Source organism: Equus quagga, chromosome 16 (genome assembly GCF_021613505.1).
Source record: "Equus quagga isolate Etosha38 chromosome 16, UCLA_HA_Equagga_1.0, whole genome shotgun sequence".
Lineage (NCBI taxonomy): Eukaryota > Metazoa > Chordata > Mammalia > Perissodactyla > Equidae > Equus > Equus quagga.
Window position 1 is genome coordinate 2,198,342 of NC_060282.1, and position 17,601 is coordinate 2,215,942.

The 17,601-nt window shown below is 60.8% G+C and overlaps 1 protein-coding gene across 1 annotated transcript in view; it reads left to right on the forward strand.

The window, feature by feature from the left end:
• The window catches only part of LOC124228157 (maestro heat-like repeat family member 5), a 65,958-nt gene that overhangs the window by 47,735 nt on the left and 622 nt on the right, over nucleotides 1-17,601 (forward strand). The window contains exons 16-29 of the mRNA XM_046642493.1: nucleotides 1,035-1,170; nucleotides 2,138-2,337; nucleotides 2,682-2,831; nucleotides 3,650-3,804; nucleotides 4,896-5,040; nucleotides 5,354-5,538; nucleotides 5,894-6,031; nucleotides 6,217-6,328; nucleotides 6,583-6,726; nucleotides 7,268-7,444; nucleotides 8,545-8,700; nucleotides 10,730-10,852; nucleotides 16,948-17,050; nucleotides 17,309-17,512. Of these exons, the coding sequence (XP_046498449.1) occupies nucleotides 1,035-1,170; nucleotides 2,138-2,337; nucleotides 2,682-2,831; nucleotides 3,650-3,804; nucleotides 4,896-5,040; nucleotides 5,354-5,538; nucleotides 5,894-6,031; nucleotides 6,217-6,328; nucleotides 6,583-6,726; nucleotides 7,268-7,444; nucleotides 8,545-8,700; nucleotides 10,730-10,852; nucleotides 16,948-17,050; nucleotides 17,309-17,512 (2,128 nt within the window). The remainder of the gene's footprint in view (nucleotides 1-1,034; nucleotides 1,171-2,137; nucleotides 2,338-2,681; nucleotides 2,832-3,649; nucleotides 3,805-4,895; nucleotides 5,041-5,353; nucleotides 5,539-5,893; nucleotides 6,032-6,216; nucleotides 6,329-6,582; nucleotides 6,727-7,267; nucleotides 7,445-8,544; nucleotides 8,701-10,729; nucleotides 10,853-16,947; nucleotides 17,051-17,308; nucleotides 17,513-17,601) is intronic.

Genomic DNA, 17,601 nt, shown 5'->3' on the forward strand with positions numbered 1-17,601 from the left:
ACCCTACACCCAAACCTCCAAAGCATCAGTTAGCTGCCCACCAGAACAAATGCCATAGAACACTGACAGTGTTCAGTGTCCAATAAAAGATTATTCGACGTAGTGAAGAAGGAGCAACAGTCACCTTTGATTAGGAGAAAAACCAGCCAACAGAAGTAGACACAGAAATGCCAGAGGCGATGCAATGAGGAGACAAAACTTTAAGACAGCTATTATAAACATGTCCAGAATTTAAAGGAAAATATGAACACAATAAAAAATAGATATGAAATACCAATAGATTAATGGTAACTGGAAAAAAGAGACCAACGGAAATTCTAAAAATTGTAAAATACAATATCTGAAATGAAAAATTCAATGCGTTGGTTTAACAGAAGACCAAACATTGCAGAAGAAAATATCAGTGAACCTGAAAACAGGATGATAGAAAGTGAAGCATATAGAGGAAAAAGTAAGACTAGGGGCGGAATAATCAAAACCTCAGTGACTTCTGGGGCACAATCAAATACACCTGGAGTCCCAGAGAAAGTGGTGAGAGGAGAGGGGCAGGGAGAGAGAGCTGAAGACACAGCAGCTGGAAATTTTCCAGTTTGATGAAAAATATAAACCCAACGCTCCAAGAATATCAGTGAACCCCAAGCAGGACAGACGCAAAGAGAACCACATCAAGGCATCTCACAGCAAAAACTGCTGAAGAACAAGGAGAGACAGGAAAAGCTTAAAGCAGCCAGAAGAAATAAACACATACGTACACACGCGTGCACACGTGACCCAGGGAAACACCCGCAGGAACACCACCGCCTCCTCCTCAGAGGCGATACCACGCCACCTTCCACAGACGACACAGCCGGGGTCCGAGGCGGAGGGCTTCCCTAGAGCCGGGGCCAGGGTCCTGTGCAGACGCCGACCTGGCGCCTCGCCCACAAGCCGCCTCGCCCGCCTGGGGAACAGACAGAGAGTTAGCGAGTTGGGAGGAGGCCTGGACGTGGTGGGAGGGAGCCAGGCCGGGCCTGCTCACTGCCCGCTCTCCCCAGGAAGAGGCCATGCCCTCCATGCTGGGCCACCAGATAGGCCTGCTGACACTGCTGTGGCGGGACAAGGACAAGGCCACCCAGAGCCGCTCCCGCCAGTGTGTCTGCCTCCTCCTCCAGCTCCTGATCCAGCAGAAGGGTGAGCTGTGGGCAGGGCGGAGGCGCAGGGTGGGCCCACTCTTCCCTGGGAACTGGCCCGGCCCCGCGGCTTCTCTGGGCCTCCCTGGAGGTCTGGAGAGGAGGGGTCGCGCCTGAGGCTGCGGCAGGCCCCCGACCGAGTGTCCCGCAACAGGGAGCACAGCGGAGTTCACGTATCTGAACAAAATGAGGAGCTTTGAAGTCAGGGCCCACAGAGAGTCGGAGACGAGGTTCTTCAATCTGGTGAAGGTGGGGCCCATGCGAGCTGGGCCGGGGGGGTCGACAGGCGCACAGAGCCCCAAAGTGCCCAAGATCATGGGACCCAGCTGGTCCACCCGCTCCTCTGCCCACTCTACGGATGGGGCTGACCGAGGCCCCATGGGACCTGCGGGGCGGGGGCAGACCAGGTAGAGCCAGGACCCCGAAGTTCTTCCCTGGGAAAGCGCCCTGTCTCTCTTCCCCTTCAAGTCCCACCCCGCACCCTGCCACCTCTGACTCGGAGGGTGCCTGGGCCCCCCTGGAACGGCGAGTCTAGGGTTCATGCTGACATCTTCAGAACCTCCTTTCTCAGCCCCCTCACTCCTTCTGGCCTCTCCTTTGTGACTCCTCACTAGGGTGACAACCTGGGTTTGCTGGGACTTCGCCTCAGTCCCAGGCAAGCAGGCCGGCTGTCTCCCTTGTCCTCCGCCCACCCTCCCTCGCACGCGGTCTTCTCAGGTTCAGCCCTCCCCTCGTGCAGGACTGGGAGTCAAGGGTTTGGGTTTGACTCCAAGCTCTGCCCCTAACTGGCTGGGTGGCTTGGGTAGGCCATCCAACTTCTCTGTGCCTCAGTTTCCCCCCCTGCCAAGTGAAAGTCGCTGAGCCTGATGTCCAGCCTGCTCTGGGGACAGGCTGTGATAAAAGCAGAGACACCTCTGTACAGATGGTCTTCCCCTGGGAATCCCTCCAGGGGGCCCCGGGTCCCCCAGAAACAGAGCCTGGGACGGGAACTCCAGTGCAGTTTGCTGAGGCCGAGGACGTGTTCCAGGAGGAGGGCGTAGGGAAACAAGACGGCGGGGAGTGTGTGCTCAGCCTGACCCACCACGAGGCCTGCAGCGCGGAGCTGCTCCCACCTTGGGGCGGGGCGGGGCTCCTGTTCCCCGAGGCAGGCACTGGCTGCAGGCTACGGGTGGGGGGCGCCTGACCTCCTGGGCAAGGCTGCTTGCTCCCATTGTCCCCAGAGCAATTCTCCAGAGAAGGGGCAGCTGTGAGCCTACGGCGGCCACACTTTCAGCCACTGGGCCATGACCCATGGCCTGTGGAGGCAAGCTCTGCAGGGCACCAACAGCCTGTTGGGGTCAGGGGCTCAAGATGGCCCTTCTGGGGTTCCTGTACGTCTGTGCACCTGGTATTTGTTCTGTTTCTGGGTCAGAGCAGTGCCTCTCAGCTCCCCAAGCCCGCACTGGGGAAAGCCTGGAAGGCTGCTGACCAGGGAGGTCCCCTCGGCCCCTCAGTCCAGCCCCGTTGGCACAGGCCTTGGACGAGAACCTGACGGTGGCCCAGCACACGCAGCTCATCCTCACGCTCCTGCACGAGCTCTGCAGCCGCAACCGCCTGCGCTGCGACCTGGCCGCACAGCTGCTCCTCCTCATCTTCGAGGACCACAGCATCAAGCCGGAGCAGGTGGGCCCTGCGCCTGAGGCCTGCGGGTGCAGCCCTCTCCTCGGTGTGCCGAGTGCCTCCCTGCAGGCACTGGGAGGACCTGCTGGGCAGGGAGGGGGTTGAGGGGAAGCAGGATGGCCACATGTCAAAGGCTGCCCGTGTGCGTGTGCGCCACATCTCTTTACGGAGCCCGCCCGGAGGCAGTGGGTCCTGAGGATGCTCCTGGCCTTCAGCCCTGGACAGCCCTGCCTCCAGCTGCCCGAAACAGCACCGCCCTGTCAGCAAGGCTGAGCCTCGGCGGTGCCCCAGGGTCCCTGGTTCACCCCTCCTGTCTGACTGGCTCCCCTCGAGGTCCCAGGGCCCTGCCATGGGCAATCGGGGTGACACTCTACCTCATTCACAGCCGGGTTCAGCGGGAGAGAGAGAAATCGCTCCCCTCGTCCAGGATCTGACTGCCCTCAGTCTGGCTCGAACAACCCAGTCCACGACCCACATGGACACTCACGTTCCACAGGGGCTGCCAGGCCTGGTCAACCGCCTTGGCCCCACGGGGTTGATTCCCATGTTCACATGGACAAAGAGAGGTGGAGCGAGGCCGTGGCAATGGCAGGGGCAGCGCCAGCCTGAGCCGAGAGGCCTCTCCCACCCGCTGTCCCCAATGTGTCCTACATGTGTCCAGATACCTCGTCTTGCCGCAGGGATCACACAGGGGTCAGGCTGTGGGCAGAGGAGACCAGATGCCCTCACGGAGGAGGTGGATGGCCGCCCCAGCAGGGGATGCGAGCAGGAGCTGGAGGGGCAGCCCTGAGGCCCTCTCCCGCCCACCCATCCCTGCACAGGTGGCCGAGATCCTGCAGGGCCTGTTCCTGAAGCTGCCGTGTATCATCTTCAAGAACATCCTGCAGACCATGATGAAGGCTGTGACCATGCTGGGCACCCAGCACACCCAGGAGACAGTTGAGGTGCTGCTGTCCCTGTGCCACCCTTCAGAGAGGTAGGTCATCCATGACCCAAACGTGAACACCTGTCCATCATCCGTGGTCGGTCCTCCCAGGCCACAGACACTTCCTGGATGGACTCCGTTCCTGGAAGGGCAGAAGTGTGCTCGAGCTTCGGCCTAACTCCCTCCTCCTTGCTAGACTCCAGAGCCAGGGCCAGTGGCGTCCCCAAGGACGTCCCAGGCTGAGGGGGTTAGTGGAGGGTCCAGCAGTTCCAGCAGGAAGGAGGAGCTTTCAGCATGGAAGGGCCCTCAGACTCAGAGAGCCCCTGGAGGCCAACCTGCAGGGGGCCAGAGGGCAACTGGGTGACCTGACAATACTACACGGCCCCGAAACAGCTCCAACCAGCACCCCAGGGTCCCAGGCACGCACAGTCCCAGCTGCCCCTCTGGGTGGGGTTTCCCAGCTGTGTTTTGTGGACCGCAGACTGAGGACCAGCAGTGTCTCCCGGGAGCTCCTTATAACGTAGTCTCAGCTCCCGGTGGCTGAGTCCGAAGCCGCGTTCTCACCAGGCCCAAGCGGTGAGTGTGGGCTCTGAAGTCAGCGGGGCTGGAGGACCACGGCGTCTCCTGGAGCATCTCAGGGAGCATCGGCCCAGCATGGGGCCCCAGGCCTTTGACGGGGAGCAGGGACTTCTCAGGGATGCAGATCCACGAGCACCCCTCCTACCCCAGGGAGACACGCCCTCCACACTTCTGGCTCTGCGGGGCTCATTCAGTCCTTGGGTCGCGGAGGAGTGAGCTCTGCTGGGGTTGGAGCCCCACTTTATGAGCGAAGAGACAGGCTAGGGAAGGACAGGGTTTGCTCGGGGTCACACGGCGAGGAGGTGTGAAGAGGGAGCGAGTGCCAAGGTCAGGGAAAGCCAGCCCACTCGTAGAGCTTGGAGCAGAGTCCCCAGCCCTGCTGGTCATCAGGATACAGCCTCCTGGACCCCCCCAGATGGAGGGGTTCACATTCCTAGGGGGCCTGGCCACTTCTACTTTAACGTGTGTGGCAGGCCATCCTGCTGTCCTGGGGGTCATGTCCTGCTGGCCCCTCCACCCCTTGTGGTCAGCCAGCTGGTGGGACCAGACTCCCTGCCTCCCAGGAAGGTCATACCCCTGTGGACAGCCCTGGCCACCAACAACCGGCTGGCCCGTAAGGTCGTCACCCTGCTCTACATGAAGCTGAAGCTGCGACCCCCTAAAGAGCTCGTCAGGCTCCCCGAGCAGGCACAGCTCATTTCCCAGCTGGTGAGCAGCCCCACACCCCTGTGTCCCCACCCAGGCCCCCCTCGGCAATGGCGTCGTCATTCAAGGGTCCCATGGGGTGCCAGGGTGACATGGTGGAGGTTCTCAGCAAAAGCCAAGGGCTCCGGGTGCTGAGCCCCAGGATGGGGCCAGAGCCACTGGGATTCTCCTGGCCCCAGCCAGGTGACAGGCAGCGGGGCCTGGGGGCAGGGCAGCCCTGCAGCTGCTGCTCTCAGCTCCTCTGCTCAGTAGAGTCAGGCCCTGTGCAGGGACCAACATGGTGCCCCGTCTGGCCCTGCTCTGGCACCTGCTGCAGGCCCTGGGCACCATTTACGAACTCCTCTACGTCCGGGAGTACAAGGCCACAGTGCGCTGGGCCTTTGCCGGCATCCTCCTGGGCCTGCTCACACAGCTCCACTATCTGTTTGAGCTGGACGCGGTGGAAGGCATCTCCGACTACCAGGAGGACATCCTGGAGGCGAGGACCCTCAGCCCCTGCAGGTGAGACGCGTGACCAGGCCTGGGGGCCCAGCCACCTCACGGGACCCCAACTCCCCCTCTTTCTGGTTCTTCCCACATATCCATGGAACCCCTGGTGGGCTGAGAGCTGGGGACCCAGAAAGGACTGAACTCTGGCCCACCCAGGGGGCTTGCAGTCCAGGGTGCGGCACAGGGGGAGGAGCAGCCAAGAGTTTCCGGGAGTGGACCCTGAGAGAGAAGGAAGCCAGAAGGCTCCGCTCACCCGGCCCACGTGGCAGAGAGCAGGTTGGCATGCAGACGCCGACCTTGTGCTGCAGATGGGGAACTGGGCCCCTCACCCCAACTCACCTCCTCTAAACACCCCCACTTGCCCCAGGACTTGCCTGGAGGCCCTGAAGGGTCTCTTCTGGACCACCAACTACTGGGAGGTGTTCGCCGAGCTCAAGCTGCTGAGGGCCTGGGAGCTCTTTGAGCACCTGGAAACCTACACAGAGGGGGTGACCCTCTTGGCCAGGTAAGCACCAAGAGCCAAACTGCAGCCCTGATGGGGCCTTTCCTGCACCCCACACTGGGACCCTGCACTCCAGATTCAGTTGCCTGGACCATGGCCCTGAGTAAGCAAGGCCTGTAGGGGGAGGGGGTCACCCTGGCCAAGATAGAGCCCTCAGGGCCTCCACGCCTGCCTCTTCCATCTGACAGGGCCATGGCCCACTACGACTGTGAGGTCAAGGCTGTCTTGGGGCAGGCGGTCATCTCCCTGAAGAGCTCTGAGGAACGGGACAATATCGTGGCCATCCTCATCATCACAGAGGTCAGCCCCTCCTCGACCCCACCCCTGCCCCTCACCAGTGCCCTCTGGCGCTTAGGAAGGAGGTCAGAGAACTGGACCTCCATTGCCCCCCCTCCCATATAAAAGCATCCTAGCTTCTGCCTTCCACACCGGACCCACTCACCGTCTGAAAGTGCTTTCTTATGTCTAACCTCACCATCTCATGCTGTGCTGTAGGCCAATTCTCCCTGGCAGCCGTCATTAACTGGTGGGCTGACTGTGCTGACCCTATTCAGTTTCTCAATAGCCAAGAGCTCACCCAGTACACGTCTCGGAAAACCATGGACAATTTCCTGAACCTGGGCCTGAACAACCCCAACCAGCTGGTGCGGGCCATGAGCCTGAAGGGCCTGAGCAGTATCCTGATGCACCCTAAGAAGGTGAGAGGAGGAGATGCCCACTCCTATCCCAGGAAGACTTCAGGGAGGAGGCGGCATTTGAAAAGAGCCTCCACAATGGGTTGAATTGGACAGAGAAGGCAAGTCAGGCCTGGGGCAGGCGAGGGAAGGAGTGTTTGGGAGACCCTGCTCCTTGCATATGACTGAGGGTCCTGCAATTTCTGAGCTGGAGGAAGCTCTGAGGTCAGCGACTTTGGCCTCCTTTCCAGGTAGGACTCCCTTACCCAACAGCGTGCCTGCCAGGTGGTCCTGTTCGTGCTCCATCTGGCATCGGAGGACTCACACTGGGCTGGACAGGGCCGTCCTTCCTCCTCCTGCCCTTTGGGTCTCCTAGAACACATCTGTGCTCCATGGCGCCCCAAGGGCTGGGACTGAGACCCCTGCTGAGCATCAGAGGGAGGCAGGAAAGGGAAGGAGAGGCAGCCTCAGTCGGGCTCAGCGGAGGAGGTGGTGCTGGTGGAGAACCAGGAAGAGCATTTCCGAGGGCGCAGGGCAAGCAGGGGGCCGCGGCGTCTCCCCACAGGTGGTCCTGCTTCGGAACCGGCTGGTCGGGCTGCTGGACAGCTTCCTGAAGCCTGAGCCCAGGGACCTCACTGGCCTAATGGAGATCCTGGGCGACATCGTGCACTGCCTGGGCGGGCAGGGTGTTGGCACACTCAGCCTCAAGATCGCCCAGCGCCTGCTGTCACTGTTCGAGCACGTGAGCCACAGGGTGCCCCAGGCCCCGCGCCTGCACAGCTCGCCGCCCAAGCCCGGCAATCAGAGCAGCTAAAGCTGCAACCTGCCCCCCCCCATCACCACCACCTGGGGGTTTGTGGGACAAGTCAACAGGTGGCGCCCAGGGGGAACTGTGCCCTAGGAAGGAAGTTTGCGTGAGGCCCATGGGCTGCCTCAGAAATAACCATCCCCAAGCCACATGGGGACACTCAGATGGCCTGGGGTTGGGGGTGGCGGCTGGGGTTGGGGAGAGGGCAGGGGGCAGTTTATGTTTAGAAAGATGCAGGTGGTCCTGCCACATCGGCAGCCATGTGGAAAATGGAAGGCAAGCCTGGGGCCAGGTAAACGGCTTGAGGGGCTGTGGGTAAACCAGGTGAGGTGAGGGTGGTGAGGCAGACAGGCTGGGGTGGACCTCGGGGGTGGCTGGGCCACTGGCGGGGGACGGGCTGAGCTGTAGTTGGGGTGTTGGAGGTGGGAGATGGAGGCTGCACTCCTGGAGGTGAGGGAGAGCAGAGGGTGAGGCCCTCGGGGAAGCAGACAGCTTCCGTTTGCGCGGGTGTCCCAGACCTGCGGTGCGGCCTGCCAGAGCTGTCAGGGAAAGGCTACGAGGTGGGGCCGGAGGAGTAGAAGGACAGCCCAGGGACATAGGCACACTTGTTGACCCTTTTCACAAAAGGTGAAACTGAGTCACGCACTAAAGGAGACTGCCCAGGGCTGCAGAGCTGGGAAGTGACAGATCTGGCACAGAGTCTGCTGGGAGTGGCAGAGGGGAGGAGACCGGGGAGAAGCGGTCGGCCCAGGAGAAGCCTGCACATGCGGAGGGGGTGGCAGAGGGGCAGGGACAACCAGGAGAGAAGGCAGTGGCCCGTGTGAGAGGCTGATGCAACAGGTGCTGGGGGCGACCCGGGCAGCAGGGTCAGTGGAGTGGTGGGTGAGGTGGCCGGCTCTGAGCTGAAAGGGGCGGATGTGAGGCCAAGTGGGCAGGAGGAAGGGGCCAGATGCGGTGGTGGCGGGCAGCACGGGAGGCAGCTCCAATGGGCAAGTGTCGCCCGGCTGAGGGGTGGCTGGCACATCCGTCCACAGGCCCAGGGGGACGTGCGTGCGGGGGCCATCTTCCTGTATGGAAGTGTCATCTACAGCGGTGGTAGGAAGCTACGGCCGGCACTCCGGACCCACGCCTGGCACGCCCTGGTGCCCCTGCTGCTGCACCTGGGCGACTCCTGCCCCCAGGTGGTCACGGTGAGTGGGCAGCAGCCTGGACAGTGGGCACGGCCGGGGAGCGGGTGGCCGGGCGGAGGCGGCTCTGGAGCACCCAGCCCGGTGAGGAGACCAGCGCCAGGTGGCCACGTGGGGAGGGCCAGACCTGGCCTTGCAGATGGGCTGCAGACAGAGCCCAGGAGAGGCCACACCGCCCCAGGCTCTCCCGCTGTCCAGGACCCTGGGTTCAGAGGCCTCCCCCAGCACGTGCACACACACACACACACACACACACACACACACACACAGAGTCAGCCTCCAGAGCCTGGCGTTCAGGCCCTTCCTGCTCCCCCTTTCCCAGTGGTGGTGCAGACCACGCCCTGCTGAAGGGCCCCCACCACCCGGGAGAGGCACAGGTTAATTCCCACCAGGGATCCCCAGGGGCAGCCCTGTACTACCAGCAGTTTCCCAGGCCTGCGTTTCCTAGGTCACGCCTCCCATCTCCTGGAGTGCCCCTTCTCATCTCTGCACGGGGAGCACCTGCTTCTCACTTGAGATCCCCTGCAGGTACCTCCTCCTCAGGGAAGCCTTCCAGGCTTCCACCCCCACCCACAGACCAGCGTGATGTTCCGTTGGTCCTGGGCACCCACTCTCTGTTCAGACTGCTCCTCCTCCATGGCCTCAAGGGCCTGTCCCCTCCCCACTGTCCTCTGGTCCCCTGCCTCCTTTCTGCTTGTGCCCCAGATTCATCAGACCCAAGAGCCTGCTGACCCATCTCTGGTGGCCCCACTTGGCTGGGAACCCCCATCCCAGGGACGGGGTCTGCCTCAGGGCCAGGTCTGCAAGGCCAGCCCTTAGCCCCGAGCCTGCCATGAGGCAGCTGCTGAGTGAATATGTGGTTGAATGAACGGATAGATGGAAGGGTGGATGGGAGACCAGGATGAGGCAGGGGTGCCTCCAGGAGGGAGACTGACAGGTACGGCCAATAAATTCAGAAGGAAAAGAGGGCTGAGGTAATCAGGGGAGGCTGTCTGGGGGAGGCGGGCCTCTAACCAGGCCTCAGAAGCTGCAGTCTTGGCGTAAGCTGCCCAGAGGCCAAGGGCCTCCTAGTGAGGGAGGGTGGGGTGTCCTCTGAGCTGAGGGATGGGCAGGAAGGTGAGGGTGGGCATGGCTTGGGGAGGCGGGGGGTGGGGGGACAGAAGGTCCTCCTGACCAAGCCTTGTCATAGGTGCTGGAGAGAAGGAGCACAGTCTCCCAGGGGACAGAGGCTTGAGCCCAGAGCACCCTGGAAGGGCGGACTCAGGAGGCTGACGTTTGGGAGAGTGAAAACCGAGCGGGCCAGTTCTGATTCAGCAAGGGAGGGAGAGGCCAGGCTCGGGATGGGGCTGTCTTTATCAGCTCGGCCGCTGCAGCAACATGCCGCAGACACGGTCGCAGAGGCCAAGGTGGCGGGCAGGGCTGGGTCCCTGTGAGGCCTCTCTCCCTGGTGTGTAGACGGCACCTCCTCACATGATCGTCCCTCTGTGTGTGTCTGGGTCCTGATCTCCTCCTCTTATAAGGACACCAGTCAGCCTGGGTCAGGGCCGCCCTGTGACCTCACTTACTTTCATCACCTCTGTGAAGACCCTGCCTCCACAGAGTCACGTCCTGAGGTGCTGGGGGTTAGGACTCAGCACATGCATCCTGGAGAGACACAGTGCTCCCCGTCACAGGGACACAGAGCCTCTCTAAAGGTGTCCCAGACCAGGGGCACGGGGGTGCTGTGAGCGAGGGGCTAGTGCCTTGGGGTTGGGAGGGAGGCCCTGGTGACACTGGCCTCTCTGGAGCCTTTGTGTGAGTTGGAACAGGACAGCCACAGGCTTGAGGGTGAAGTCGCTGTTTGGGGGTGCAGCTCCCCTCCATGGCACATGCTGGCTGCACGGCCCGGACACAGCTGGGAGTGGGGTCCTTGCTGGGCTGGGCCGCTCGATGGCCCTGGGGCAGCAGGCTGCAGGAGCCACTGTTCCCGGGAGTCTGCCCAGGAGGGCCTGATGACAGGGAGGGTGGTGACCCATGCCTCTTGGCCTCACAGAAGACCAAGTTCACCTTCCTGCGCTGCGCCATCTTGCTGAAGTGGGAGTTTCGGAAGGAGCTGTTTGGCAAGTTGGCCTGGGGCAGCGGCCTGGGCGCCGAGAACGACATCTTTATCTACATGGTGAGATGCTGGCTCCCCCCAGCACCCTCTCAGGCGCCCCTGGATGGGGAGGGGGAGACGCTGGAACCCCCTAAGTGGTATCTGACTTGGTCCTGCGGGTGTTTAAGTGCCCGCTCTGCACGGGGCTGGCGACTTCAGCCTCTGGGAGGGAGGCATCCTCCCTCAGCAATGGAGCGCAGGGCCTCCAAGGTGGGCCATGCGGGAGACCACGCCCACCGTGTGCCTGCACCCATGCATGTCCCGGTGCAGACAGGGGACGGTCCTTTAGTTACCAGAACCAGGAATGGGCCAAACTTCAACCCGCAGACACCCCGGGGCCTACGTCCTCCACCAAGGAGATGTGGACGGAGGTGGGTGTGAACGGGGTGGTGTGAGCAAGAAACCCCACAGCTCTGTTTTCTAGCAGCCAATTTATTTCTGACTCCCGTCGCTCACTCTGCCAAAGAGTGGAGCAGGCCTGCGGTCCCCGAGCTAGGATGCCTCCGGCAACTGCGACCCAAGTCCCAGATTCTCCCTCAGCTTGACCGAGGGCGTGGGCGGGCCCAGCATCCCTGGGCCCCACCGGGTCTTGTCGAGGTTCGAGGGCGGGGGGCTCCTTGCCCAGGCTGGGAGATGGCGAACGTTTCCTGGGGGTGCTGCCCAAAGGTGGGGGAGGGCTGCCTTCTGTTGGAGCGAAGGTCTCAGGGGAGAGGGCAGCCCTCTCAGGGCAGTTGTGAGCACAGCGTCCCACATGGGCGCCGCCTTCCTGGGCGGGGTTGGGAGCCAGCCGGGGTGCCTCGGCTCTGAGTCGCCTGTTTCGGTCCTTCAGCCACTCTGTGTTGGGTTCTTTGTCTTTTGCTTAGAAACGTGTATGAGCCGTGAAATCTCCCTGCGACCCGGGTCTGGGTCCTTGGCCAGTTATTTGTCCTGCAGCTGTTTTTGTCCAGTTTGTGACTTGTCCTTTTACTTTGCTGATGGTCTCTCTGGTGTGCAGAACGTTCAGACTTTAAAGTAGCCGAATGAACGGCTTCTCCACGGTTCGTGCTTTTGGGTCTGATAGGAAATTCGCCCCCGCTCCGTGCAATCGCACTCTTGCCGGGAGTGGTCCCCGAGACCGGCCTGCAAAGACTGATTGGGGGTGAGTTTGGCTGTGCCTTTCGACTCTGGTGCAGAGCCGAGCTCCTTGCCCATGGGAAATGGGACGCTGGTGACCCAGCGCACATAGTGGCACCACATGTACTCAAGCTGTCCCCCGTGGTGGATTACGGTGATGTGCCAGCCGAAGCACAGACCCTGGGGGCCCAAGGGGCTGCTGCACTCAACCCCTCATGGCCGTGGTGGTGACTGTCACTGTCCTGTATCCATCAGGATACATGCAGGGGACAGACAGCCCAGGGTCATGTGAGCAGGGAAGGGTCAGTATAAAGGATTATTAACCTCAGCAGAAGATTGGAGCTAGAAGGGGTTGGCCGATAGTAGAAAGAACTCTAGAGGATGTAGCAAGAGCAGGAACAACAGGTGGGCACAGGGCGGTAGCACAAGTGACACAGTGTACTGTGACGTGACATGGAATAGCCACGCCTACTCAGCTGAGCTAAGTGCCCGGGTGAGGGCCCCTCTTGCCCAGGTGAGGGCCAGGCCTCCTTAGAGCAGAGCCGTGACTCGCTCAGGAGCAGAGAAGTCTGTGTGGAGGAGAAATTGCTGGAAATAAGCTCTCTGAGATGCCAGGACAAGTGACACCCATAGGGAGATGGCACAGGAGACCCTGCTGCAAAACTGCCCCAGGGGAGGCCGGGGAAGAGCCGCTCCCAATTCATGGTGCTGGTCGCTGTGCCCTGCGGGGCTGAGTGCTGGAGAAGCCGGATGCGTGCAGGGCCCCGGCGCTAAGGAAGCCGCCCCGTGCCGCAGGGGCCTGATGCGGCACAAGCCTGCAAAGCGAGCGTCGGCGCGGGAGGAGAGCCCCTGCCTCTTGCGGTAGCCCTCTGTGGCTGTCCACCGGCCGCACCGTGGGCCATAGGCAGAGGAAGTTGTTCACAGGGCCCAGATCCACTCTTCCAGAGCAGGCAACATGGGGGAATTTGGAGCTGAGAGGCCAAAAAAAAATCAGTGATGGGCACGGAAATGTTCCACATTCCATGTGTGTCTGAACTTCTCATTCTATCATCCACGTGTCTTAACCTCACCTTCCTACTTTCCATCTTTTACCTCTGGATGCTGCATTTTGGGTTAGTTTTTCAGATTTATCTCCCAGCTCACTAATTCTGTCTTCATCCATGTGTGATTTTCTCTTAAAACGGTTACTGACTTTTTCCTATCAATGGCTGTAGTTTTTATTCGGTTTCTCTTCTGTGTCTCTGACAAGCCTGCTGGTTCTTCCTGCACAGCCTCGCGTTCTCTTCTCATGAGCTCCCGTTTTCCCCAAATGTAGTCATTACAAATCCTTATCTGACACACCTGAGGGTCCAGTCTTGCCACTGGTGGTATTTTCTGGCTCTCGCTCGTGCTGGGTTTTCTCCTCATCTATCTTGGCATTTTGAATCACGGGCCTTGCTCTGTGTGTGTCCCACAGCACTGGGACGAGAGGACCCATTGCAGAGTCTCGTGTCTGCTCCTGCCGGGCGTCCCACTGCCGGCATCTAACTGACTTCTCGTCGCCGAGGTCCCAGAGGGTGCAGGCGGTGTAAACCCAGCTCCAGATCCTCACGTGGCTCCTGGCCGCGGTTACCGTCCTCAAGAAGCGTTTCTTATCTCTTGCTCCTAAACCAGGCCAAGATGGAGACGACTTCCTTTTGGGCTCTCTTCCTACCCTTGGAGTCTGTCCATTCTGGATTCTGGAGGTGGCTCGTTTATGCCAGAGTCCACGTGTGCCCTGATGGGTCTGCCCACAGGGGTGCCTCAGGCAGCCCAAGTCGATGCCACCTCAACCGGGGAGCCGGCAGGGCCCCAGCTCACTCGCCCATGGTTCTGGGTTCGTCCCGCCACTTCTGCCCTTGGGGTTTCCCTTAGCTAGTCCAGCTAAGGACTCTGAAAGAAATTTATGTTAGAATGTTAACAGATTGTTAATAGATTCATCTCGGAACTATTTCTGGGCATGGGAAGGTGTATGCACTGTCATTTGTATTTTATTTAGTACCCAACTTATCAATCTTATTAATTTATATCTAAACAGTGCACCTATGAAAACACCGAACAGTCAACATTATGACGTTACATTTGCCCATTACTAAGGCAACTCGTGCATTTCACAGAGTGCATTTCCCTGCACATCTGTTTACATATTGCTCACAAACTTACTGAAATGCCGCTGATCGCTTAACTCAAGGCCTGAGTTTAGCCATCAGCTTCTCCTGACTGTTTTGAGTGTAGCAGACAAGATGCAGACGGCGAGGGCTGGAGCTGGAGGCCGGGCCGCATGTCTTCCCTGCCCCGTCCTCGCTTCACCCTCTTGTTCTTAGGCTCCCCTCCTCCCCGTCTAGACTTCCCTGGGTTTGCAGAGATTTTCCCATTTTGCACCTTCCCAGGATTTCTGTAGTTTTACTCAAAAGAAAATAGTTGCTGTCTCGGGCTGGCCCCGGTTTCAGGGCCTGGTTCTCCACTGACGCCTGTGGCCAGGACTCGCGGCCAGGTGTTGCTGACAGTGGGGCCCTGTCCGCGGGGATATGTCACTTGCACAGCTGCCACCATGAAGCAGCTCCCGCCACCAGGCCAGCGTCTTTCCCAGACCCCTCCCTCTTCAGGAGCCAGCGCTCCTGCCGCACTCCTGTCTGACACGTGGACCCAGCCTGCGAGCCTTATTAAAAGCGCCTTTCATCTGGTGTTTTATCATAATCGAGACGTGGACTATGTATTTTTCACTAGTATTTGAAAATAGGTCATTCACAGCTCTCCGCTCGCAGGCCGCCGGCCCCCTGTGGGGCACTGTCGGACCCTGTCCCGGCCTGGGGGCCGCAGGGGGCCGCAGGGCTGACCTGTGAACGGCTGGCTTCTCCCTGCTGCCTGCATTGCACGGTCCCCTCTTCCCAGCCCCGCAGATGGGAGCAGGTTCATGTCAATACCTTATTTTCAAAAATCATGAATACAAGAAACAAAATGTCCATATTTAAACACATTCCCACTTTTAAACGCCAGTAAGATATCAAATACTCTAGGTTACAGTGTCCCTTCTTTTGTGTCACAACCTCCTTTCTGTTTTGTTTCTGTCCACGCCTCTCTTTTGAGCAGCGTTAGGAATTAACTCCCGGCCTGTGTTGGTTTCTGGGGCAGCCCTAACGGAGCGCCGCAAGCCCAGGGACCTGAACCGCAGGCGCTCCTTGTCTCAGTTCTGGGACCTAGAAGTCCAGGGTCAAGGTGTCGGCAGGGCCATGCTGCCTCCCAAGGCGCTAGGGAGGACCTGTCGCGTTCATCCATTCCAGCTGCCGGGGGGTCCCCCGGCTGTGGCAGCGTCACCCGGACCTGCACGCCGCGCTCTCCCCGTGCGTGTCTGTCTCTGGGCCCACACTTCCCCTCTGGACGAGGACACCAGTCAGAGTGGATCAGGGCCCACCCACATGACATCACTCACCTGGGTCACCTCTGGAAAGGCTCTGTCTCCAGATAAGGCCCTGTTCTGAGGTCCTGGGGGTCAGGACTCCAATGGATCATTTTCAGGGGACACATCTCAGTCTGTCACTGGCCTGCGATGGAGTCCGCTTGCTGTACAGACTGTTACTTCCACGGCCACCCTCGCCGTTATGCGCAGGGCAGGGTGCTCCAGCCCGCCCCGTGGCTGCCCTCCTATTGCAGTGTCTTTCCTGTGAGCGCTGTCCCTCTGCTTTTCTTCTTTAAACGTCCTTCCTTCTGGCCATGTTAGAATGTTCCAGACCCTTCCTAGTTGTTTCCTTCTCCAAGACGTGGGATCGGCCAGCCTCCTGGGAGGCCTGGTGTCTGAGAGGAAACCGGCTGCAAGCCCTGGGGTCGGCTCTGGGAGGGCTCAGAGGACTGGCGGTGGCCAGTGTCTCTGGTCAGCCACCCAGCGCGGGCACAGAGCAGAGAGGGGTTGTCTGTTTAAGGTCACAAGTTGATGACCAAATTCCTAGCCTGTGTGTTTGTGACAAGAAGGTGACTCCGATCGAGGGTCTGGAGGGAGGACTTCCGTGGCTGCCAGGCTGCCGTGGCTGGAACTGCGGGAGGAAAGAGGGAAGGAAGGCAGGTGGGTGGAAAGGCGGCTCTGAGGGTCAGCCCGGCGAGTGGGGAGCCAGAGGGAGGACGGCCCACGGGAGGACCCCACGTTGGGCAGGGGTGACCTGGCAACAGTGCTCCCACTGTGGAAGCACCCCCATCCTGGTAGACCGTGGCCTGGGTGTAAACATGCAGTGAGCCCAAGGATCTCTCTGTGAAGTGTGAGGAGTGGCATGGCACTTGTCAGCATTCTAGTGCAGGTGACAGAAGAACCAATTCAAGCGGGCTTCGGGAGTCAAATGAGCTGGTTTATAAGCCTGAAGAGGCTCAGAGGACGCAGCCCCAGGAAAGCTTGACCCAGCAGTTGGAATGAAGCCACCTGATGTGTCCCCTGTCCCGCCTCCTTAGTTTGGCTTTATCCTCAGGTCCTGAGGCTTTCCCTGTCTTCCCCTCTGAGAAGTGGCAGCTGCAGGCCCCTCGTGCTCGCAGCACACACCCTGGAGAACACGCAGCCGAGGAGGCCCCGATCCTGGTGCAGAGGGGCCCACCGGCCCTTCCCCACACAGCGTTGGCTCTGACGGGCCCTGCGTGCATTGCTGAAGCTGGGGATGGGATGGGAACCAGGCACGGGTGGGAGGGGCAGAGGCGACGTCCTGGAGGACATTCAGGACAGTGAGGGAGGGTGGCACACATGGAAGGTCCTGGATCCCGTGACACAGGCTCCCACCTGAGATGGGGTCGAAAAAAGGGGTTGACCTTGTGGAGCCTCGGCTCTGCCAGCCCCTCCCTGCCTCACCCCTGCTGGGGCCCAGCCTCCTGGCCCTGGACCCAGACGGGGGTCCTGGGCCTCCTCCCTTCAGGCCTCGGAACTGCTGGGCTGGCAGAGCCGGGTCACAGAGGCCAGGGAGCCACCTGGGCTCCAGCCCGGCCATGGGCTGCTGTCTCTTCCCCCCCACCAGGTAGAGAGCAACTTTGGCAGCTACCACCAGTTCCTCATGCAGGCCCTCATGTACCTGAGCAGCCCCCACCACAGCATGAAGCTGGCGGCCATGAGGTTCATCGGTAAGTGTCGGCCCCGTGGCCTTGCGCTCCCATCCCCGGCGCCCACCAGCCTAACTAACCCTCGCCCCGAGCTGCCACCTTAGACAGCTCAGCTCCACGACCCGGGGGCCACTCCAGAAGGGGCAGTGGCGCTGGCCCCACAGGGCGGACAGGACGGGCCCCATCAGCCAGGCTCTGGTCTCCTGTCCACGCCGACTCGCCGGCCACCCTCAGTGGCCGCAGGGACACACGCGCCCTCCACTTCCCTCACTGCCCCAGGAGGACTACTACAGGACTACTTTGCCGACCTCTGCGTCTACTTGACAAAGAACGACGTGCAGATCCTCCTGACACGTGAGCGGGGCCTCTGCCCTCAGCCCCCGCCAGGCCACCAGGGACGGGGTCTCTCTCCCCTGACACCTGACAGCGTCCCTCTGGCCTGGGGGACTCCCCTCTTCTCCTTGAGACTCGGTTCCACGACAGGCTTGTGACCCCCCACCACCACACCCCCCCCCCCCCCCCCCCCCCCCCCACATGGGCTCCTGGGACAGGGCCGTGAGCCCTGCCCCTAA